Consider the following 24,476-nt stretch of genomic DNA (forward strand, 5'->3'; position numbering starts at 1 on the left):
CCGTGCTCTCCCCTGTCGTCCGTGCAGGGGATCTGAAGTCACCGTCAGCAGGGCCAGTAGCACCAGGGCAAGGGAGAAACCTCCTGCTTTCAGGAGATGGTGTGAGGACATTCGGTGCCCCTGGGTAGCCCGGACTCACCACCAGCAAGCAGAGTTGTGCAGAGAAGTGCCAAGCAAGACGAGGCGGCCTGTGTTGCGTCTTCCCCCCGTGCCAAGGGTCCAAATAGGCTTTGGTGGCCCCCAGGAGACCCTCCTGCTCATCAGGAAAAGCACCACTTGTCTCCGTCCTGATGTGCGTGCAGAGGGAAAAGCCACCCCCCCCCCCCGGGGCAGCCTCATCAGCAGCCCCACATACAAGCGAGTGCTCTGAGGTCAAGAGGTGAGATGGCCGCCGGTGTCCCAGAGCCCGTCGTGGCTCCGTCTCCAAAATGTGCTCTTGCAGCTCCGTTCTGTTCCCTTTGGCAGTGCAAGAGATGCCGTGTCACGTATTTCCCGTTATTTCTCTGCAGGTCTCAAAGGACCAACAGGAAACGAGGTTGCCTGTGCCAGCAGACAGTGCCGAGGGCAAAGGCCCAGCTTCAGGTGAGACATCACCCAGCGTGGGAGTTGAGATCCACCCAAGTTTGATTCCCTAAAGAGGAAAGCGTTTTCTACAGAAAAACAAGGAGAGGGAGAAATCACCGGTGGGGAGTCAAAGGCTAGGACGCTTGTTGTCTCAGTGGCACGGAGGACGAGCTTGGGCTCACGTAGTGTCTGCCGATGGGGCCTGGCGTCCCCGCGCTAGCCCCGCCACCTGCTCTGTGTGCCACAAAGCAGCAGGTGCAAGACGTGGGGCTGGACGCCCAGCTGAAAGAGCGCCTGCAAGGTAGGAGCTGGCCCTGGGTGGCGTCGCCGTGGCCGCCGATCTGAGCCGGGGACCCTGACGTGCAACGGTGGCCAACCTAACGATGGCACCAGAGCGAGGGCCACGGAGGGTTTGACTAGTGACCGGAACCAAAGGCCTGATGTGCTCTGTTAGAGGCTCAGACTCCACCACCCGCATGCTGTCTGCTGAAATGCACGGTGATTTTGTTATTCACTCGCCTGACCCTTCCAGAGTCCTTCTGAGACGGCCCCGCCTCATCTAAGGAAATGTTCGCCACTCAGCTTTTAAACAACTACCTACCCTCGGCCACGATGACGCCTCCTGCTGCCGCCGTCGCTTCAGAGCTCACAGTGCAATTCTCCAGTGCTCCTGTTTCTAGAAAAGAGGTGGAGGCTGACCTCTCAACACGCCCGTGGCCGCAGGAGTCAGTGGCTCCTGTTTCTAGAAAAGATGTGGAGGCTGACCTCTCAACACGCCTGTGGCCGCAGGAGTCAGTGGCGCCTGTTTCTAGAAAAGAGGTGGAGGCTGACCTCTCAACACGCCCGTGGCCGCAGGAGTCAGTGGCGCCTGTTTCTAGGAAAGAGGTGGAGGCTGACCTCTCAACACGCCCGTGGTCGCAGGAGTCAGTGGCGCCTGTTTCTAGAAAAGAGGTGGAAGCTGAGAGGGTGAGTTTGATTTCTGTGTGATTCCAGAAAGGGCCAAAGCTGGATTTTAAGAAACCTAAACTACAAGCAAGTGGCAAAGTGACAGGGAGCCTGAGCCTCAGGTCTGGGTACGTGGCAGGTTGGCTCCTGAGTGGACTGACGCCACGGGGGCGTGCATGTGCACGCCGTCCATGTGGGTGTAGGTGCTCGTGGACAGGTAAGAACAAGGGGTCCTCAGCCAGGGACGGAGGCAAAGAGAAAACCCACAGAGAGCCCCGTGGGCACCTGCAGCCTGTGTCCCAAGGGCCCCTGCCTCCCTGGTGAGCCGGGTTCTCGTGGCCTCGCAGGAGGGAGAGACAGGCCCAAGCTCAGGGCGCAGCCAGAACGGAAGGCCGATGAGTCATCCGGTAAAATCGGGACCCAAATGGCCACACGCGCATTGTAGTGGTGAGCCCGGAAGAACCCCGTGCTCCGCTCCCACAGGACACAAGAATGACCCTTGGAGCCGAAAGGAGCTGAGAAAATCCCCCAACTCCTCAAGCTGAGGATTAACACCAAGTGATTCTGGACCAGCCGTTTGCAGGTGCCGAGAGGCGCTCCCCTCGCAGGAGCTGGGGAGATACCAGGCGCTCTCATCCCACATGGCCACGCCCTCGTGGAGGCCAAGGCCACCACAGAGACAGACACAGGTCGGGAGTTGGGCTCGAGGACCAAATGCAAAGTAACTGTGGTGTTGTTTGGGGAAACAACAGGCAAAGGGAAAAACATCTGAAGAGGACAGAAAACTTGTTTACATCGCACGTGTATTTGAAGAGAAACCAAATGAAACTTAGAGCTGCAGAAAATACCACTGACGTGGGGCGGCTGGCTGAGGGTTCTGCAGCGCGCGGGTCGCAGCTGGAGTTCGTGAGCTCGAAGCCGGAACCGGAGAGGTTACCTGACACTCGAAGACAGGACGACAGGCGCAGAGCGCGACCGGAGGTGGGGCTGGGGTCTGCCGTGTGAGCGGAGTCCCCGGCGGGGAGGGGCGCTCGGGGGGCAGCGTGCGAGGCGGTGGGGCTGAGGGCCCTGCGCTGCAAACCCGCACGCACTCGGGTCCGATGAGGCCAGGAACGGCAAGTGAGACTGTAGCTATGTCGTGAGCGAGCTGGCACACTCCAGAGACAAAGAAAATGTACATTTTTAAACATTTGGCGATAAATAAAGGGGAGTCCTTCCGGGGAATGTCGACTAACTACGCTCCCTGTAACGGAAGCTACGGCAGAGTGCAGTCCTGCCTGCAGTACGGGGGGCCATCCGCCCAGGGCTGCCCTCCTGGCTGATGCACCTTTTAAAGTGAAAGTGAAACAGGCACTTCACACAGAAGTAAGGAACGTTAGGGAGGGGAAACTAGACCATTTTCGGAGCATTTTCAGAAAGCGACGTCCCTAGGAACAGAGCTAACAAAAGACACGCCGGACGCATGGAGAAAACGGTAAAACTCGCAGAGGGACGTTTTAAGGAGCCTGATGAGCGCGGACAGACCCAGCTCACGGCGTGCGTGCCAGGCCTCCCAGAGAGGCCAGTGCAGGACGCCAGCTCGAAACCCTGCGTCTGAGATGTGTGTGGAACTGCAAAGGACCAAGAATGCCAAGGAGCGGGAGAGGGGCGATTTAGGACGTCTGGCCGGGCCGCTTCCACGAAGCTCGTGAGTCAAAGATAGAGCGGGGTCTGTGCCGAAATAAGCACAGGGCCTGGCGTGGTGGCTCGCAGGGGCCGCGAGCACGTCAGTGGGCACAGGGACACCGTTTGTGGCACGGGGCGGCTGACGGGCAGGGGTGGGTAGATTGTCTCATAAACGCGGAAACGTTTGGTGCCGTGTGGGAATGACACTAATGGAATCAGACCCCACCTTGTACCGTTTACACAAATTAACTCCACGTGGACTAAAGACATAATAGCTGAAGGGACGACTATACAAACTGGAAGATAATATTTGGTACTATCTGCTTTTTTTAAGTTTGTTTATTTATTTCGGGAGAGACGGAGAGTAGGGGAGGGGCAGAGAGCCAGGGAGACAGAGAATCCCAAGCAGGCTCAGCACTGTCAGCACAGAGCCCGACGCGGGGCTCGATCCCAGGAAACCGTGAGATTATGACCTGAGCCGAGACCCAGAGTCCGACGCTTCACAGACTGAGCCCCCCCCCCACCCCGGGCACCCCTGGTACTGTCCTTAGGTCCTCATGGTGACTGAGGGTCCTTAAGCAGGGTTTTCTTAAAGGCGCTGTCCCTAAAGGAAGGTACACAGAAATTAGATCACACCCAGATACAAAGGGAGGCTGTCAAAAATCGGGAAAATATTTGTGACACATAGGTGACAAAGAATTGGTGTCCAGGACACAAAGTACTATGACACCAGCAGGAAAAACATAGCCGCATGATGGCTGGGCACTTCGGGGAACAGGGAACCCAGAAGACCCACAAACAAGTGCGTACCTTCTGCCATCCTCCGGGAAATGTGACTGAAAACCACATGTGGTGGGGTGCGGTCCCTGTCACGTGAGCAGGTGTGAGTCTGCCGTCACTGAGGACTGGCACAGGTGGGCCTGGGACGCGCCCGCGGCTGGTGGGCTGGGCCAGTGCCGCGCCCACAACTGGTGGACAAGGCCGTCGGCACCGCCAGTCATCCCGCGTGTGGGTTGGGAAATGCCTGCCCGCTGCACCAGGAGCCATGAGCATTGCTGCTGGGTCCGAGGAGGTGCCCAGTACGGGGACCCCAGCACGGGGGAGGGGTGGAGGAGGGTTCCCGCTGACCCGCTGAGCAGGGCTGTGTGTGCAGACACAGATGTTCTGTGCAGAAGCGGCCGCCCTCCTGGCAAGAGGTCAGGACGGACGGCACCAGGAACCTGTCCCTGGCCTTCCTGGCAGAGGGCCGGTTCTGCACCCGGGGCCAAGGACTGGGCGCGCCCTCTGCTCACCGCCCTCAGGTGCTCATGGCACTTTCTTTTGCTCTGCAGGAGCCAAGGAGCCCACACTGGCCAAATGGGCATCCACACACCCGTGTCCTTAGAGATCCGGGCTCGGGAGGCGGCCCTGGAGAAACTCAGGCTCCCGCACCTACTGCCCTCCAGCAGCCAGAATGTGCTGCGCCTGGATGTCCCCTTGCGGAGGCAGCAGGTCCAGGGCACGGAGCCTGCCACTGTCACCACCGCCAGGAAGCCAGCGGATGGGCAGGCGTGCAATCTCCAGCACATCTAGCTCCCAGGACAGACAGCAGAGGCGGCTTGGGGCCAGGCATCGCCATCCAGCCAGGAAGCAGAGGGCCCGCTCGATGCTTAGGGAGAGACCAGGGTCAACCTGGATATCTCTGTCAGCACGACTTGTGTCCGCCCTGCCACGGAAGCCCCCGAGTCCAGGGCAGGCGCTCACCCCGACTCCCACGATGCCTGCCTGGCCTGAGGCCGGCAGGGGCTCCCGCTGTGTTCATGGTGCAGTGCAGCCCTCGCCTCTACGCAGGCACCGGTGGCAGCCGATGGCCCGGCTTCCTCCAAGCGGAGTGCTGGGTCCGCATCCGGAGTCCAGGAAAGAAGGGAGCCTGTGCACACCCTGACTTGCGCTATTTCCCGAACACGTCCCCATCGTGCTCCAAGATTCAGGACAGACTTGGTGTGGTGTTTTCACTTGTGTTACTTAGGAATGTTGACAACTGTTATGAACCTAAGTAGCCTTTAGGGAAATTCTTCAGAATTTCTTAGTTATACGAAATAATAAAAAATAATTTCATTGGCAATAAGCTTGAAATCAGTCTTGGTAAACTTTAAATTCTTGGGTTTCAAGTGGCCTTTTCGAAGCCCCTCCTGCCCCCACCCAGCCTGAGTCCTGGCCAGAGTGAGGACGAGGGGTGTGATACAGAGGAGGGGATTCTGGCCTTTTTTTTTTTTTTAAGTCTATTTATTTTGAAAGAGAAAGACAGTGAGCAAGGGAGGGGCAGGCCCCATGCCACCAGCACAGAGCCTGATATGGGTCTTGAACTCATAAACAGTGAGATCACGACCTGAGCCAAAACCAAGAGTCAGACGCTTAACCCACTGAGCCCCCCCCCCAGGAGCCCCAGGGCTTCTGGCTTTATGGTGAACTTTTCACCACAAGATAATTAGTGCTCTCATGAAAATGTAATTTCATTGCATCCTGGATTCATACAAAGTGAGAAAATCCCCCCAAAACTGGAGAACAAAAGTGAGCTGATAGGTAGGTGGTCCAGGACCAGTGGCTCCTTTGAAACCAGGCCTTGATCCAGAAGCCCGGAACAGAGCTGGGGGCAAGGATCCAGGATGAATCCAGTCTCAGGCAGAAATAAACTGAGCTAAACTGGCCCAAGTTAAGAAGCTAGATTTTCAGAGCTTAAGATCAGTCCAGATAAGCTCACAACCAAAGATCACAAACCATCACGCATGAGAGAGCCAAGAAACAGTAAAAGAGAATTCAGACCCCCAGAAACCTCAAGGATTAGAAATACAGGATATTAAAGAGGATGCACAGAATCTTTTAAAGTTGGGGCGCGTGGGTGGATCAGTCGGTTGGGCGACTGACTGCAGCTCAGGTCACCATCTCACAGCTCGTGAGTTCGCGCCCCGCGTCGGGCTCTGTGCTGACAGCCGGGAGCCTGGAGCCTGCTTCCGATTCTGTGTCTCCCTCTCTCTCTGCCCCTCCCCCATTCATGCTCTGTCTCTGTCTCAAAAATAAATAAACGTTAAAAAAAATTTTTTAAAGGTTGAAAAGAATTTTTAGAAATAAAAAATATACTTGTTAAAAGCTAGGATAAATTAAACACCAGATTAAACATAGCCAAAGAGAGAGTTCTTGAACTGGAAAGTAATCTGAAGAAGTTGCCAGAATGTGGATGCAGCCGTGAGGGCCACGTGGAGGGAGGGCTGGCGGGCGCGGAGGGCAGGTGGGCCTCAGACGCGTCCACAAAGCCCCCGAGAAGGGACTTTGTAGTGGCAGGGTCGCCCAGGACTCACAAAACACGTGCCGGTGGCTTCTTGTCCAGCCAGCCGCACAGGTGAGGAGATCTACACCTCGACCTCCCGTGCGGAAGCACGGGGCGCCGGAGACACTCTGACCTTAAGAACAGCCAGAGGAAAGATCACCGACAGAGGAAGAGCAGACGGACAGCAGACCTGGCTGTAAGGACAGAGGGAGGAAATGACTTCCACAAAGCGTGACAGAAAATAGCCGTCGACCTGGAGTCACATACCCAGAAGTGCCACACGTCGGAAAAAGTAAAACCACGTTTGTAGATGACAGAGAACTGTGCTTACTACCACCAAACCCACAGTGCTGTGACTGGAGAAGACAGAACGGAGAGAAGTGTGCGAAGCAGACACGGACAGGAGCCACGGGAACAGGTGCGACATTCACCCTGACCCCCTCGTGCTTCCTGTCGGCTCACCAGGTTTTCACACAGTGAAGACACAGATTTGGACGACGCAAGTAACGAGCCTGATCCGCGGGACGGCTGCGGACCCCGGGCTCACTTGTTGGGAGGTGTGTGTTCTCCCGGGGCTCGTGGACCTTTTCGAGAAATGGAGCCTGGGTTGCCCTGCCTCACCTCAGCGCACTTACCACCCAGGGACCCTCGGCGTGCCGCCCCTCTGTTCCTCTGCCCCTTCACACTGTGCCGGTCTCCCGGCTGTTCCTGCCCCTTCCTGCTCACTGCCAGCAGCGTTTCCCTTGTGGTCCTTATGGTCGGGGAGCATCCAGCCTCTTTCGTCTGTGGGTTATAGGGTCATAGTTTATGTCAAACTTGGAAACATCTCGGCCGTTATTTTTCTAACACCTTTTCTGCACCCTTGTCCCAAGTATTCTCTCTGCTTTTGGGGGGACCCCGATTAAGCACACGGTAGGCTGCCTGAAGCTGTCCCACAGATCACGGACGATCCGGGTTTTCTAATTCTCTTCTTCCTGTTTCGCTTTGGGTAGCTTCTGTTGCTACATTTGTTCCGTGTCTAATCTGCCATTGGCCCGTCCAGGGGATTTTCCATGTCACACGCTGTGGTTTTTCAGTCCTACTAATTCAGTCTGTGGTGCTGCTGTGACTCCCATGTCTCAACTTAACTTTCAGGCCCCGTGGAATGCAGTTAGCTGTGCTAATACCTCGTGTCAGTCCTGGGTCGGTCCCCGATGACTGGTCTTGTCACATGGATCTGATTTTCCTGCTGGTTTGCACCCCTGGTAGTGCTACGTGGAATCATGATGTTCACCTTATGGGGTGCTGAGTGTTTCTGTATTTTTATGAATATTCTCGAAATTCATTCCGAGATGCAGTTAAAGAGTTTGATCTTTGTGCCTTGGGTGGGGCTAATGGCCCCCCACTAAGTTGTCTCCTTCCCCTGTTGCCTCAGTCGGCACCCCCCGGATGCTGAGTCTTGAGCTCGGCCTCCGCACTCGCTGCACACGCCGGCTCGACCCAGCTGCATTCTCACGGGGCTCCCGCGGGGCTCTGGGTCCGTCTTCTTTTGTACTCCGTCTTTGAGTTCGGTCACCCTGCATGGCGCTTGGAGGCTATACCCAGGCGCTTGCTGGGGACCCTGCCGCTCAGGGGTCCTGTGCTTTGCTGCCTTTGCTCCATGTGAGAGAGCACACCTGATTCCTGTGACCCCGCCTCATCTGGACGCGAAAACCTGTTCCGGAACAATGGGACAGACGGTACGCGCTGCTGCGCAAAGGCCCATTTTCCTCTGCAAGAGCAGAAAACGCACTCACGGAAGCAGAGTCTGCTGGACCTTAAAAGGCTCAGCCGCTGTGTCCCCGGGAGGTGGAGAGGCGCTGGGATGAACCCCATCCCGGAACTCTTGAGGGGAGCACTGTGTCAGAGTGGAAGGCATGGCTGCGCTAGCCAGGAGGTGCGCACGTGGTCCTGTGCACGGAAGGCCGCAGAGGAACGCTGGCTTAGATTAACTGGGGGCAGATCTGGACCGTACTAAGGGACAGATTTTGTTACCACGTGGAGGCTTCCTGGGAGGCTGTGGCACCTCTCTGCCCCATGGCTGCCTTCTGACGGGTTTTCATGCACATGTGGGAGCAGCTCCTTGAAGGGCTTGGATCTCAGTGGTGGCAGATTGTTTCTGTTTTCATCACCCGATAACTTGGTGATGCACCGCGTCCTCCCAGAGGGGCAGCCAGAGAGCCACCTCGTTCACACGCCTCCTCTGGTGCACACTCCAGGGCCAGGTTTAGGATTGCAAGGATAAATTCATAAGCTAAAAAAGCAAGTTTGGGGCTCCCTGGGTGGCTCAGTCGGTTGAGCATCCAACTGTTAATTTTGGCTCAGGTCATGATGTCACAATTCATGAGATCGAGCCCCGTGTCGGGCTCTGCGCTGACAGTGCGGGGCCTGCTTGGGCTTCTCTGTCTCTACCCCCCCCTCTCTCTCTGCCCCTTCCCACCTCTCTCTCTCTCTCTCAAAATAAGTAAGTTTGCATTTAAAAATAAAGATGAAAAAGCAAGTTTCTGAAGCAAGCATCACACGCACGGGCTGTGGGCGCCAGCCCTGCCCTATGCCTCTGTGTGTCCTCGTGTCAACTACCCCACCTCTCTGAGTCCCAAGAGTTGCCCGGCAGCAGGACTGCAATCAGGGCTGTGTGTGCCGAGGACCCCGAGGGGGACCCTGAGCTCTGTTCAATACTCCGTTGTTGCCATCCTGGGGGTGCTACCGATTTTTGCACAAGGGGCCCCAGGTTTGAATTCTGACCAGGCCCCGTATGTATAGCTGGTCCTGACAATGATGCTGTCTCCACCCTCCAGAAGCAGGGCGCCAGCCCGCCTGGAATGTGGGGGCAGGACCTCCGCGGGTGTGACTCTGCCCATCTGGCCCTGAGGGCTCCCCCAGCGCCCTGCCCTGAGGGTGTCCCCATCTCCCGAGGCCTTGCCTCTCCTTCCCAGGGAAAATGCTCCTTGAATATTTATGCTCCTTGAATATTTATGCTCCTGAAACCTGGTGCCCACCTCTGTTGGCAGATTACCCTGTGTCTATGTCAGAGCTCTAACAGGTCTTGCAAAATGGATTCAACGGTCACCTTTGGCCGATACGACAGTGGGAACATAGTGTGCAATGTTTTTCTTTCTTCCTCTTGCATCGTTAGTAGTGATGTCCAGGAGAAAGCAGGCTGAGGCCTGAGTGGGATGCGGCGAAGACGCTGTCCAGCTCTGACCGGAACAAACAGAACCTTGAGTCTCAACGAACAGACCTCTAGACGGCCGCCCATCTTCCACCAGTTTGAAGCGGAAGTAGAAACTAGAGGGTTGAAAGGAGGCATGTGGAACCCAGGACCTCTGTGGGGCTGGGGTGGGGCTGAGCCCCTAGGGCTGCCTGTCCCTGGCTCCAGAAATGTCAGGAAAAGCACGTCCTCCCCACCGTGGCCTAGTGGACTGCGGCAGAGCCTGCACCACCGCCCCCTCTGGTTTGTGAGCTGCCTGTGCAGGCTCTGAGCAGGCCGGAATCTCTGAGGTGAGCCCCAAAGCTGCATCCCACCTGCAGAGTCTGGCACTTGTGATTCATGGGGCTCTGGGAGCAGGGCAGAGTCTGGAGGGGGTGTGTGTGTGTGGGGGGGTCTCTGCAGCTGGGAGAGTTAAGGACAGAGCCTGGGTGGGGGCGGGGGTCTTGTGCCAGATGGACCAAGGACAGAGACTGGGTGGGCATGTGGGTGGGGGTTCTGTAGCCAGGAGGGGAGGGCAGAACCTGGGGTTGTGGTTCCTTGGCGAGGTCCAAGGGAGCCACAGCAATGAAACTGGAAGAAGGGTCACACCCCGCCCCCCCACCGGCCTTCTCCACTGGAGGGTGTCCTGCAGGACAGACAGGGAGGCCCTTGCACCCCAAGCCCCAGCACTAAGCAAGTGGGGCCAGCCTGGAGGGGAAGGGCAGCGGGCCTCACCCAGAAAAGAGAAGGAGACATTGGAAGATTTCCGGATCTGCGTGCGCAGGTAGGCAGGACGGGCCCACCTCGAGCGCAGGAAGAACAGGGTCTCCAGGCTGCGCTGGGGATGCAGCCGCTGCTTGTCCCTGGGAGGGTGGCTCCGGCTGCACCGGGGCCCAGCACAGCCTGACCGCACCCAGGCGCGGCTGCACGTTCCGGCTGCTCCCAATCTCCCGGACGAGGCCCATTCCCCGCCGGGCCTCCCTGCGCCGCCTCCGTGAGGTCCCAGCCCGCACCCCCGACCCTACCCTACTCCACATTGGGCCTCCTCGTCGGCCCGAGTCTCCGCGGAGAGGGCAGGGCCCCGCCGTCCCCCCCGCCCCTCCCCGCAGGCCCGTCCGCTCGCGTGCTGTCGGCCGCGGGGATGCGGGCGGGTCTCCCGAGGTCCCGGAGGGCCAGGTGCGGCCGCCCCTAGCCCACCGCCCCCGGCTCGCCTCCCCTGCGGGGTTCCCACGCCCCTGCGCCGCGCCGGCCTTGTAAGGCAGAGCCGCGCCGCCGCCGGCCTCCGTGCGCCCCGCGCGCTCCCCGGGCCGGGAGGGGCCGGGGGTGTGGCAGGGCCGGGGGCGGGCCAATGAGCGCGCGGGGCGGGGTGGGCCGGGGGCGGGCCAATGAGCGCGCGGGGCGGGGCGGGCCAATGAGCGCGCGGGGCGGGGCGGGCCGAGGGCGGGCCGTCGGGGCGCGCGGGGCGGGGCTGGCGGGCCCGGGGCGGCGGGGGCGCGGGCGCTCGCCGGACACCCGGTCGCGCGCGGCCGAGTCGCGGAGGCGCCCGCTGCAGTGGCCGCATCTCCGAGGTAAGCGTCCGCAGAGCTCGGTCCGGGGCGCCGGACGCAGGACCACGCACCCCGCCCGGGCCCGCCGCGCCTGCCACCTGCGCCCGCCGCGCCTCCTCCTGGCTGCAGCCCCCTGCGTCCGTGCGCCCCCATCCCCGGCCCTGGGCTGCCTGGCGGTCGGTGCTGCGCGCTGAGGCCCCCGGGGGCTGCGTCGGGGGCGTGGGTCCCGGGGCTCGAGGGGCGCGGGCGGGGGCGACCCCGCTGCGAGGGACAGGTGGTTGGTGCGTGGGCCCCGGATGAGACGCTGGGCCTGTCTGGGCGGCAGCGCTTCACGCGACGAAGCCGCCCCCCCCCCACTCCCGGCAGCCCCTTTCCCCGCCGCCGCCGCCGCCGCCGCCGCCGCCGCCGCCGCCGCCGCTGCCGCCTCCCCACGTCCCGCTACGCGGACGCCCGGGCCTGGGGTGGCAAGACCGAAGGGAATTAGGGCGTAGAGGGTGTGAAATGAAGCCAGTGCCGGGCAGCCCCAATTCCGGGAGACCCGGGGCCACGCAGAGGGCCCAGAGTGAGCGTGGTCCCTTGGCAGAGACCGTGCCGCCCCCTCGGGGTCCCAGGCCCCTCTCCGGCCGCATTTGCGTCACCATTATCACGCCAGGTGACAGTGTCAGCCGCACAGTGTGCGACTCCAGCAGCCTCCCCGGAGGGTGTCACGTTCTCTTATCGCCTGTGAGCACAGAACCCGGCAGTCAGGATGAAGAGATCGGCTGCCAGCAGGTTTGCTCACACACCTCTGGGGAGCAGTGCCCCACCTGTGCAGCAGGACCAGAGAAACCCTTTATTCTGCGGTTTCAGTTACGCAAATGCAGCCTCGAAATGAGCTGGGGAGAAAAGCCATTCCTGCCACTCTGCTCATGACTATTTCGACAGGCGTTTGGTGTCTCTGAAGATGAGACACCGTTTAGGGTAAGCTGACAGTGTGGCCATCTATCTGCGTATTTCGTGGTTAATTTACCTGGCATTTTTTGGATACCGGCAGGGTCTCGGCAGGGTCTCGGGGACGATGGATAAAGGACCCAGCTCCCATGTCCCCCTCTGCAGGCCTGTCCTGACTCCCCATGGCCAGCCTCTCGGGGAGGACCCAATGGAGGTGGGGGGGCGGGGGAGCTCTGCACAATCCAGGGCAGCGCCGCACTCCTAGGAGGTGATTGGTAAAGGCCAACCTGGATCCTGAGTGCCCTGGGACCACAGGGGCTTGGAGTGATGGGGAGAGAGCTTGGAACAGGCAGGAAATGGGGGTGGGGCAGCGAGACAGCGGCTTGACCGATGCCTTAATTAAGCTGGATTCTGTGACCCCGTCTCTGGTACCAGCCACTGTTCCTGTCACATGGTCCAAATCACAGGGCTCCTCGAGGGTTCTGGGGGGAGGGGTGCTGGTGAATTTGTCTGCAAATTGCCTGCGGTAGGAGGGTATGTGCATTCTCCTGGGGGAAGGGTCTGCCGCTTTCCTGATTTCCAGAGGGTTCCATGAGTCAGAAAGGTACCATAACTTAAGTGCTACGTTAGAAAATCCCTCTCCGTGAGTCCGGAAGGATCAAGTGATGGAGATCGTGGGAAGCTCTCTTGGCTGCATTCTTATCTCCCGAATCCTTTGAAGTCTCAGTAAATACCTGTGGTAAAACCGTATACGAGGTTATGAATACTCACGGTGGAAACTGTGTAAATCACAGGAGAATTTAAAGAAAATCAAATCACTCATCACTGCTTGAGGATGCAGAGAAGGCTTTTAGCAGCCAGACGGTCCTCAGGGCCGCAGAGTGCTCCCGGCAGGAGAGACTGAGAATGAAAAGCTTCCTCTGGGAGAGGCTGCGCTGCCTGGAAGCCAGGCCTATTTATAGCTGGTGATGTTGCTGGTGAGGCAGGAGGAGCACGTCTGGGGATCTTGGGACCACGAGGCAAGGGCCCTGCTGCACCTTGAAGTGTCAGGTCCTCTGTGGGCTCAGAGTGGCTCTGGCGGGAGGGCGGTGGGGGCGGGGCGGGTGCCCCTGAGCCCGCAGACCCTGGACCGGCAGACGCTCCCCTGTGTGTCAGCAGCAGCCTTGCCTCAAGGGGGTGGGGGGATGGAGCGCACCTGCGCCTGGGGCTCAGACGTGGTCTCCAGCCTTTCTGGGTGGGGACGGAGCCCGGGTGTCTGCCCTCGGCAGTGCGTCTTCAGGGGGACCCTTTGCGGCAGCGGAGAGTGCGGGGTGCGGGGTCGGCCCTGCTGGGGCCTCGGGTGAGGGTGCGGCCCTGTGGGAGCCCCAGGAGCCGCCTGTGGGGGGGCCGCTCCTCCCTCCTCCCCCGCTCTCATCTGATGTGGGGTGTCGGTCTGTTCCCAGGCTCCTCGTTCCCTGGAACTGTGCAATAGCACGGGACGGCCGTCAGCCGGGAGGTGTAATTTAGCGTCCAAACACAGGGCCTTCTTTGGTGAAGAGCCCAAAGTCTTGCACGGAGTGTAAGGCAGTGACAGTTTTCTGCCTTCCCCGCCCTCGCCCCCGGCCCTGGCTTCTCTCAGCAGCGGGACCTGCCAGCCGGTCCTGGGAGGAGCACGTCCACACCGACTTTTTCTTGTTTTTAATTAGGTTTGTGGTGAGGAATGATGGGTTCTTACCTTCGCTGAAGCCTAGGTGTTAAAACCTCCTGGAGCCTTTCCCACTCCTCCTGCTGCGTCTGTGGTGGGGCGCACCCGTGTGTCCCCAGCGTGTGTCCCTGTGTGTCCCCACATGTCCCTGCAGGTCTCCAGCATGTCCCCAGGGTGCCTGTGTCTCCGGTTCTCTTGGCGTAAGTGCAGTGCCCCCGCGTGGGCTCCGTGTGACCTCCTGCCCTGAGCCACGTTTCCCCAGACCTCTCCCTGTCACACCTGAGTGATTGCATGTCTGCTGAGCACCGGCCAGGTGGCCTTTACCTGGGAAGCCCCACTGCAGTGGGGACAACACCCAGCAGCCGGCGCCCCCGGGTGACCTCGTGCAGTCCCCACATGCCCCGCTGTCTCCCCTGCATGGGGCGGGGTGGGGGGGGGTGTGCGGTGCAGGTGTGGGTCTGGGCCCAGAACCGACGTTAAGTCAGGTGCTCCTCGAGTGTGCCTGCGGCCCTGCGTCACAAGCTGTCTGTAGAAAGCCCGCCCACACCCTCCTTCTCCATCCAGGTGTGCGTGCTTCGTGCACTCACTGACCCTCGACCCCGCTCCAGTCATTTAATGCCGTAGGACAGACTGTCCCCAAACCAGGGCTTTAAGACAGTGACCCCGTTTGCTTTTGCTCATGACTCTGCCAGCCAGCAGGGCTTGGCACGGACAGTGGTCCCCATCCCCTGACCTCGGCTAGGGGTCTGCCGGCCAGACAGGACCACCCGAGGCTGCCCTGCTTAGTTGAGTCTGGGTTGAGTGACTGGCACGAGGCTCCCCTGTCTCTGTGTGGGGTCTCTCTGGAACGTTTGCCTGTCCCTCGAGGGAACAGGGGAGCCTGGTTCTTTGTCGTGTGGCTGTGTCCCACGGTCCAGCCAGCTGGGGAAGTGCCCCTGGCTTGAGGGGCCGGAGCTGGTGGGTGGGAGACGCTCAAGGGTGGCCCCTCTTCTCGGTGCTTCGGAGGACCAGTTGTGGCAGCCCCTGGGGCCCCTGGCCCTGTGCCCCTCGGCCTTTGACGGCCCCTGGCCTGCTCCCTCGGGACTCGCTGCACCCTTTCCGTGGCAGCAGGTGGCACGTCTGTGGGTGGACGGCCCCCCCTCGGCCGCGCCGCCCGCTGCGCCCTGGTTCTGATTCCTGCTGCTCGGTCAGCTGTCCCCCGCGTCCTCGGGGGCTGAGGCTCCGTTCTCCTGACACCCTGCAGGCCCTGCCCCACTGGGCCTTCCACCCCGGCAGGGGCCCCTGGCTGCTTCTCTGGACTTGCTGCCTTTTTCTCATTGAGTTGTAGGGTCCTTTACGGGTTCTGGAGACGAGCCCATATTTGTATCTTCTCCTACCCCGTGGCTTCCCTTTTCTCTCCATCGGTGATATTTTTTGATGAACAGAAGTTCTTGATTTCAGCCTGCTGCCACCCTAGAATGGTTTCCTTTAAGGGCAGTGATTTTTGAGGCTTGTGCAGCGGATCTTTCTCTCTCCCCAGGACGTCAGATACCCTCGGCCCTCACCTTCGTGAGGATTTTGCCTCTCCTACTTCAGTCCTCGGAGCGCCTGAAGGGTGGTGCCGATGCCCCGTCTCCCCTGCATCTGCCATTTACTGAAAATATGCTCCTCCCTTTTTTCTGCAGGGCCACCTTGTCACACATGTGTGCGCATGTGTTTGGGCTCTGGCGTCCCTCCCATTGGTGGTTCTGTCCCGTTGGTGCTGTCTCTGCTTCCAGACCTTCCTCTCGAGTCTCCATGCCCATGGAGCAAATCTTGTCTTTCTTTTAAGATCACTGTGTATTCACAGCCCTTCTCCCACATATGTCAGCTCAGTGCATCTAGATACTAGACACAAAAGCTGTCGGAGTTTTTATCCAGATTAAGTTAAGACTGTGGTCGAATTTAAGGACAGTTGACATCTTTCTGTACGTAGATTCCAACCCATGTTCATAACGTCATCATTTAGGCCTTTCGTTTCCTTCAGTGGCCGAGTTTTCTGTGTTGACTGTCTGTGCGCCCTCTGTGAGCGGTGTTCCTAGGAACTTGTATTTCTTCATATTTTAAATGTTGCATTTCTAAATGCTTTTGACTGTGCGTCTTTGCTGTTACGCAGAAATGAAATGGCCTTTTGTGTGTTGACCACGTATCCAGAAACACCACTAGACTCACTCACTGGTTCTAATAATCGTCCTGGGATCCCTTTGGGTTTGGTGTGTGCACAACCCTAGAAACTGCAGATGATGAGTTTTTTTCCCTAACAATTTTTATATCTTCATTTCCTTTTCTTGTCTTTCTGTACTGACATGGGGAATACAGTACTTGCCCCAACTTAAAAACAAACGCTTTCAATATTTCAAGTGTGGCGGCTTTTTTCAGTTTTTTTGCAGGTGGCCCTTTTTCTCAGATTAAGGAGTTTTCCTCTTTTTTCGATTTCCTAAGAATTCGCATGATGCATAGATGCTGACCTCTGCCAGATGCTCTCCCTGCGTTTATGACGGTGGCATTAGTGTGACCCTCACATTTAGCCACATTCCCGGCCCGGCCCCAACTTGACTGCAAAGTGTTGATCCTTTTTATCTCTGACGGGATTCCGTTGGTTAATGTTTTGTTTAGGATTGTGAAGGACAGTTTTTGTATCCATGGGCAGCTCCTCAGATCTGCTTGCGGTGTGGAGTGACTCTGGCTCCCACCGAGGCCGGACCTGGCCGCCTCGCCCCTGCAGCAGGGCTGTGTAGGACCCGCCCCCCCCCCCCCCCCCCCCCGCCGGCCACTGCCCCAGCATGGGCTTTAAGCCTTTCCTAAAGCAACAGGCTGTGTGAGCCGCCTCTTCCTGTGCCCAGTGCCTGCAACTTGAGGCCAGAGCAGGGATCCCAGCAGGCAGGTGTCATATGGCTGTCCTGCACTGGGAGCCTGTCCTCCAGGGGCCTTTGGAACCCGGCCCGCCTGATCCTCTGGGCCCTCTGGGCCACGGCCCCTGGCTTCTCTCCTCCACGCACTGTTATCTGTGGGGGAACGCTCCTCCTCTGGTCTCTCTGGTCCCCTGAGTGCTCCGAGGTGGCTGTGACAAAGAGCCACAAAACGGTGACTTAACACACGGACGTTTATCTTCTCTCAGTGCTGGGGCCAGAGGCTTGGGGCTGGGGGCCGGGGGATCTCGCTCCCTCCGGAGGGTCTTGGGGAGGGTCCTTCCTGCCTCTTCCAGCTCCTGGGGTTCCAGGGCTGTGGCTCTGTCATCACGTGGCCTCCCCCATGTCTGTGTGTCTGCTTCCCAGAGCACTTGTCATTGGGTTCAGGGCCTCCAGGCAAATCAGACCTCGCCTTGGTATCTTCAGCTTGATGACGCCTGCAAAGACCCTTTCTCCAAACAAGGTCACATTCACAGTTCTGGGGGTTAGGATGTGGCCGTTCCTTTCTCGGGGCCGCCTCTCAGCCCACTCCACTTGCCCTCAGGCTGCCTGCAGGCGCTGACAGAGACCCCTGGCCGGGCACTTGTGGGGCCAGGCGCTGGGTGACTGAGCGGCTAGAAGTTTCCATCTGTGTCCTCATCCAACCCGTAGGGCGCCACCTGCCCGGGGACATCTGTCCGGGAGCCTCAAGTCTCCCTCCGGTTCAGCCCACCAGGACCAGAGTGTAAAGTGTGGGAAACGCGGCACCCGCACACTCAGGGCTTCAGTGTTTCCCGTGTCGTGGCTGGGACTTGTGGGCAGAGCATCTTAGGACAGGTCTTAGAGAACCCGTGGCCCAGACGGTGAGCCACGGGCTAGTGTGGGCCTGGGCAGCCGTCTCGGAGACCCCAGAGGGCCCAGGTGGGCTGAGCCCCCTTCTCTGTCCCTGCTGGTGCCCGGGGGCCACCCTCCCACGCCACTCCGCTCTCCTTGGTTCTGAGGCCCTCTTTCGGGACTGGGGGTGTGCCGTGGTGCCCTTTGGGGCTGCCCCTTGGCCCCCACAGCCCTCATTTTCTGAGATCCACATGCAGACATGGTCTGCTTCACACTCCTGGTAAGCTGTGGCTTTGGATTCTCTATGAAACTCTCTGAGGGAAGCGGGTCCCCCCGAAATCCCTGGCTTCGTGGTGACAGGAGAATGTCCCGCTGTTAAGGGGCTGGGGAGAGCCACCCAGAGGTCCTCAAGGGGTAGGTGTGGTTTGAAGATGCCCTGCCTTCCTCAGTCTCCCTTACTGGAAAGGCTTCTGCCCCACAAGGTCACCTTTTGGAGAGCACACAGCCTGTCCTGGCCCCCCTGTGCTGGCTGCCCAGCCCCCAGCCCCGTCCCTCCCGGCCCCCCAGCCCCGTCCAGCCTGGCCCCCCTGTGCTGGCTGCCCCTAAGCCCGACCCACCAGCTGGGCAGCAGCTCCCCAGGTCAGAGGCTGGGGCTCCCAAGGCAACCTTGCTGCGGGACAGTGCAGGACAGGTCCCTGGCCCCGGGATGTTCGGGGACACAGACAAGACACGAGCTTGGTGCTCTGCTCGTGTTTTTCCATTGGAGAGAACTCAGTTTAGTCTTCTGACTGGGAACACACGATGGCCTGGCCTCAGGGCCTGGACAGCCTGGCCCCGGGGGACCTGTCGGGGCCAGTGGCCTCAGGCTACGGGATCTGGGACCTGAGCCGTATCCTGCTCACACAGCCCAGGTCACGCCAGCTCTCGCACTGGGGCTGTGTCCTGTGGAGGGTGGGATTCCTGGCTGCCCCAGTGTTTCTCGGGAATGTGCAGCTCAGAAAGCCCGCTTTGTCCGCCCGGGAGGCTCTCACCGCCCAGAGCGGCCCTCAGCGGGGACGAGTGCCTTTGTTCCCCCAGGGGCAGCAGCCAGGGCGACGCGCCTCTAGACCCTGATGCCGGGGCCTGAGCCTCCAGGTGGGCTCTGGGCCCTGGTAGAAGGTGGAGAGCAGGGAGGCAAGCCGCGTGAAGTGTTCTGGAAAGGGCCAGCCCGGGGGCCTCGGTGCCTCTGCCCGCCGCATCCCGCAGGGTCTGCCTGGAAGCCTCAGAGGGGCAAGGAGCGTGTCTCTTGTTGTCGTTCTCTTGTGTCTGCGCCTTTTGTTCGCCGTCCCCGCGTTGTCGCTGAGAGTCTGGTGGCATCCGGTAAGGTGCCTCCCACGGCCTCCTCGTGGTTTCCTTGGCTCAGCCCCCGTCCCCAGCTGCGCTCCTGGCCGCCCGTGAGGTCTGAGCAGGATCCCGCTTTATGCTTGTGCGGCCAGGCCCCTCGAGGGTTCTGGCACAGAAATGGGGTCTCGGTCTGGACCCTGGGCCCCGGCGTCCTGTCGGTGGGCCCAGCGACCATCCCCGGGGCTTCAGCACCTAGAGCTTTCGCTGGCCTGGAACGAGGTGTCAAGGTCCGGGAGACGTGGGAGTGAACAGCAGGGACACTGAGCGGGGACTCGGGGAGAGCCAGAGTGGCTTCCAGAAGCTTCCCTGTGCTGCGCCCGCCCCCAGGGTCCCTGTCCCCCTGCAGGGCCTGGGGTGTCCCTCAGGGGCCCAGAGCCCGGTTCTCAGTTCCACTCGCAACACGGTGTGTCCCGCGCAGACTCCAATGCACCCAGAGGGGCTGGCGCTGTGCCTTTAGCGGAAGAGGTTAAGGCAAGAACCCTGAACAAGATCCTGCCTTTCGTGGGCGGGCACTTCTGGGAGCCAAGGGGCTTGGCGGGGCGAGCAGCCTCCACACAGGCCCGCAGGCCCGTGTCCCTGCCCCTGCACGCAAATAGGGAATTCTCCAGGGAACGCGGTGGGCTCCAAGGCTTCAGGACACCCCAGCCCTGTTATTTTGTGAAGAATATCCGCCTCTTCTGGGTTTGTGGCCGCAGGCTGTCCCCGAGGAGGACACCGGTTCCCCCTGTTTCGGGGGCCTGGACTCACGCCGCACCCCAGCAGCACGGGGAGGCCAGCTCAGGACACCGGGGTGCCAGCTGGGCAGGACCTGGCTCCTTCAAGGACACCAACGTGGAGTTCCAGGAGTCGGGACAGAGCCCGGGAGTGTGCTGGGGGACTCGGGGTCACACTGGTGGGCTCTCCCCCCTCTCAGAGCGGGGGCCCAGGGGCAGGTGGGCGGGAGGAGGGGCTGGCGTTTCTCAGACAGGGTCTCTGGGGGGCTGCCCACCTCCGGGCCAGAGGTTCCCGGGGAGATGGGGCCAGAGGAGGGGCTCACGCAGCCCCCAGGAAGAGTGACAGAAGCCAGCGGCATGTGGAGGACTGGGGGACAGGGGTCTGGGTGAGCTCTGGCTTCCCTGCGGCCTGTCCGGATTCCCAGACACAGGCGTCCTGCCGGCCCCCACCTCACCCCACCCTGCACGCCATCCCTGGTCTCTGATTCTAGTGTAAGAGCAGCTCTCCCACAGAGCCTGCTCACAGACACCTGGTCCTGCTCACAGACACCTGCGCCTGCTCAGAGACACCTGGTCCTGCTCACAGACACCTGGTCCTGCTCACAGACACCTGGTCCTGCTCACAGACACCTGGTCCTGCTCACAGACACCTGCGCCTGCTCACAGACACCTGGTCCTGCTCACAGACACCTGCGCCTGCTCACAGACACCTGGTCCTGCTCACAGACACCTGCACCTGCTCACAGACACCTGGTCCTGCTCACAGACACCTGGTCCTGCTCACAGACACCTGGTCCTGCTCACAGACACCTGCACCTGCTCACAGACACCTGGTCCTGCTCACAGACACCTGGTCCTGCTCACAGACACCTGCGCCTGCTCACAGACACCTGGTCCTGCTCACAGACACCTGGTCCTGCTCACAGACACCTGCACCTGCTCACAGACACCTGGTCCTGCTCACAGACACCTGCGCCTGCTCAGAGACACCTGGTCCTGCTCAGAGACACCTGGTCCTGCTCACAGACACCTGGTCCTGCTCACAGACACCTGCGCCTGCTCACAGACACCTGGTCCTGCTCACAGACACCTGGTCCTGCTCACAGACACCTGGTCCTGCTCACAGACACCTGCACCTGCTCACAGACACCTGCGCCTGCTCAGAGACACCTGCGCCTGCTCAGAGACACCTGGTCCTGCTCACAGACACCTGGTCCTGCTCACAGACACCTGGTCCTGCTCACAGACACCTGCGCCTGCTCACAGACACCTGGTCCTGCTCACAGACACCTGGTCCTGCTCACAGACACCTGGTCCTGCTCACAGACACCTGGTCCTGCTCACAGACACCTGCGCCTGCTCACAGACACCTGCACCTGCTCACAGACACCTGGTCCTGCTCACAGACACCTGGTCCTGCTCACAGACACCTGCGCCTGCTCACAGACACCTGGTCCTGCTCACAGACACCTGCACCTGCTCACAGACACCTGGTCCTGCTCACAGACACCTGGTCCTGCTCACAGACACCTGGTCCTGCTCACAGACACCTGGTCCTGCTCACAGACACCTGCGCCTGCTCACAGACACCTGGTCCTGCTCACAGACACCTGGTCCTGCTCACAGACACCTGGTCCTGCTCACAGACACCTGCACCTGCTCACAGACACCTGGTCCTGCTCACAGACACCTGGTCCTGCTCACAGACACCTGCGCCTGCTCACAGACACCTGGTCCTGCTCACAGACACCTGCGCCTGCTCACAGACACCTGGTCCTGCTCACAGACACCTGCGCCTGCTCACAGACACCTGGTCCTGCTCACAGACACCTGGTCCTGCTCACAGACACCTGCACCTGCTCACAGACACCTGGTCCTGCTCACAGACACCTGGTCCTGCTCACAGACACCTGGTCCTGCTCACAGACACCTGCGCCTGCTCACAGACACCTGCGCCTGCTCACAGACACACCTGTTTCTGTTGCGGGAACATCACTAACAGGGAATTGCAGGTCAGGGAATTCCTGGTCAGGAATTCTGTGTGCTGATGTCCGTGTGGCAGCTGACAGTGGTCTGTCGGGGTCTGTCCCGTGTCACCTCTTCTGTAAGTTTCGCTTTAGGCAGTCGAGGCTTAAGGAGGTCGCCAGGGAGAGTCCTTCTGAATTGGGGCCCGACTCATTTTGGAAATGGGGGCCTTGGCCTGGTGCCTCTTTGGGGCCTCGATGGCTCCCGGGGGGTGGGGGCCGGGGAGACCACGTGGCGTCTGAGAGACAGCCTTTCCCGGTGGCGGGATGATCCCTGTCTGGCACACACTGGGGCTCAGGCCCACCCGGGTCTGTATGGGGCCCGCTGGCAGGGGCTGCCCTCTGGCCCCCCCCCCCCCCGGTCCCTAATTCCACCTTGGCAGGGCCTCTCCAGGCCCTTCTTTGAAAGTGCAAATCCAGTAACACAGTCTCCCCACACCCAGTGTGGGTGTTTATCAGCTGCCTGCTCCTGACCCTTCTGGCCCAGGGGGATGGCTCGCAGGAGACCTGGGTGCTTCCTCCCCCTCCTCACTTCCTCCCCACCCCCTGCACTCGCTTCCTCCCCCTCCTCACTTCCTCCCCACCCCCCTGCGCTCGCTTCCTCCCCACCCCCCTGCGCTCACTTCCTCCCCCTCCTCACTTCCTCCCCACCCCCCTGCGCTCACTTCCTCCCCCTCCTCACTTCCTGCCCACCCCCCTGCGCTCACTTCCTCCCCCTCCTCACTTCCTCCCCCTCCTCGCTTCCTCCCCACCCCCCTGCACTCACTTCCTCCCCCTCCTCACTTCCTCCCCACCCCCCTGCGCTCACTTCCTCCCCCTCCTCGCTTCCTCCCCACCCCCCTGCACTCACTTCCTCCCCACCCCCCTGCGCTCACTTCCTCCCCCTCCTCACTTCCTCCCCACCCCCCTGCACTCACTTCCTCCCCACCCCCCTGCACTCACTTCCTCCCCCTCCTCACTTCCTCCCCACCCCCCTGCACTCACTTCCTCCCCACCCCCCTGCGCTCACTTCCTCCCCACCCCCCTGCACTCACTTCCTCCCCCTCCTCACTTCCTCCCCACCCCCCTGCACTCACTTCCTCCCCACCCCCCTGCGCTCACTTCCTCCCCACCCCCCTGCACTCACTTCCTCCCCCTCCTCACTTCCTCCCCACCCCCCTGCGCTCACTTCCTCCCCACCCCCCTGTGCTGACTTCCTCCCCCTCCTCACTTCCCCCCCTCCCCACCCCGATTCTTACACATCCCCAAACAGTCTGGGTTTTTTTTCAGGAAAGCAGGTGAGGGCAAGGAGAGAGACTCAAGGGTTTCACAGAGAGTGGGGGGTCGTGGGGGTGTAGGGAACTCTTGGGGCGGTCCTGAGCTGGGGGAAGTCCTCACATGGAGGGAGTGGGCAGGGCATTCGGACCGCCAGGTCTCTGGCCAGCCAGAGTGATCCCTGGGCATCCCTGGTCGTACCTGGTCACACGTGAGGGGCCCGCCCCCCCACTGTGTGCTGATTTGTGCCCTGCAAGGTAAGGGCTCTCCTCGGGTGACCCGGAGACCCGTGCCCGCAGGTCCGGGCTGCCATCCGCGGCACAGACAGGCCTCTCTCGACAGCTCCGTATTCCAGGAAGCCTCTGCTAGAGCTCTCGGGCTTTTACAAACTAATCGTGTCATTATCTCGTCACATAGCACATGGATTTATCAAAGGATAGGAAAGGACACGCAGAACGCATGTGACTCCTCCTCCCTCTGCCCTAAGAAGCTCCTTTTTCAGAGAAATGGGGTCAGCGATAACACTGGAAGTAACTGGGTGTCACCCGGCCTCTGCTGTGGGTCCCTCTGAGGGCAGGCACTCCCAAGGCAGGCGCCGGGTTCCTGTCCCTGGGCGGGCCTGCGGGAGCCTAGAGGGTCTGCTCCCTGTGCATCCACAGGGGGCCGCCTGGAGGAGAGGGCATGGGTGGCCTCGAGAGCCGTCAGTCCAGACCTGCACCGGCTTTGCTGACCGGGTGGGCACGGGTGACCCCGGTCTCAGGTGCCCGTCCTGGCTTCCTCTGGGCCAGCCAGGGCCCCCAGCCCAGACTGGGAGGGGACGCTCACTGAACTGAGGACTCACCACATGCTTGCCGCTCAGGACTCTGCGTGTGCCCTGGGGGCACTCTGCTCTTGCCGAGCCCCCTGGGGCACGGACGGCCACCCACTGCTCCCCTGGGAAGTGACTTCTGGGGGCTCGGTCACACACCTCGGTGGGGCTCGGACATCTCAGGCTCCTGTCTGGGCCGCTGGCCGTGACACAGGGCGGGGGCCCCACAGGGACCCACCGGCCTCGGGGATCAGGTGCCCCACGAAGGCAGAGACCCGTGGATAGGGCAGGGCAGCCTCCGCTGGGCTCCTGATGAGGGGCCCCACATGTGGTCCCCACCCTGGGGCAACGTCTGCCACACTCCCACTCCCGCCATGTGCCTGCACTAGGTCCGCAGCCCACGGTTCTGGGTCTCCCTCCCCATCACTGTCAGGTCCCTTGGGAGGATATCTTTCTGGAGAGTCAAGCAGATGTGGCCCAGGGAGGAGACACTGACACAGTGGCCAGTAGGGGAGTGACAGGAGGGGCGCCGAGCCCACAGGAGGCCGGATTGGGTGCTTCCCCGTGGACGTTGGCTGTTTGGGGACAGCCCTCATCCAACCACCGGGCGCCTGGCGGGGGCCAGCACTGGGAGGGGCAGAGTGCCTGGCAGTAGCTTGATGCCCGAGGGACCTGCCCCATCCTGGGTGCCCACTGTGACATGGGCG

At 60.7% G+C, this 24,476-nt stretch overlaps 2 protein-coding genes across 12 annotated transcripts in view; both read left to right on the forward strand.

The window, feature by feature from the left end:
* The window catches only part of LOC102963810 (palmitoyltransferase ZDHHC11-like), a 35,389-nt gene extending 30,118 nt beyond the window's left edge, over positions 1 to 5,271 (forward strand). For 4 of the 7 annotated variants that reach the window (XM_042998140.1, XM_042998137.1, XM_042998146.1 and 1 more), the window contains one exon: positions 4,506 to 5,271. In XM_042998140.1, coding sequence (XP_042854074.1) covers positions 4,506 to 5,213 — 708 coding nt within the window. In that variant the 3' untranslated portion in view covers positions 5,214 to 5,271. Of the gene's footprint in view, positions 1 to 509; positions 583 to 1,096; positions 1,173 to 4,505 lie in introns of those variants that run through there. The other 3 variants (XM_042998155.1, XM_042998158.1, XR_006221791.1) reach the window with 3 other exon arrangements.
* A 5,020-nt stretch (positions 5,272 to 10,291) lies between these two features.
* The window catches only part of LOC102966506 (tubulin polymerization promoting protein), a 28,436-nt gene continuing 14,251 nt past the window's right edge, over positions 10,292 to 24,476 (forward strand). For 2 of the 5 annotated variants that reach the window (XM_042998164.1, XM_042998186.1), the window contains exon 1: positions 11,191 to 11,254. The gene's annotated coding sequence lies outside the window, so the exon portion shown is untranslated. The other 3 variants (XM_042998180.1, XM_042998177.1, XM_042998170.1) reach the window with 3 other exon arrangements.

The sequence above is a fragment of the Panthera tigris genome, chromosome A1 (assembly GCF_018350195.1).
Source record: "Panthera tigris isolate Pti1 chromosome A1, P.tigris_Pti1_mat1.1, whole genome shotgun sequence".
Classification (NCBI taxonomy): domain Eukaryota; kingdom Metazoa; phylum Chordata; class Mammalia; order Carnivora; family Felidae; genus Panthera; species Panthera tigris.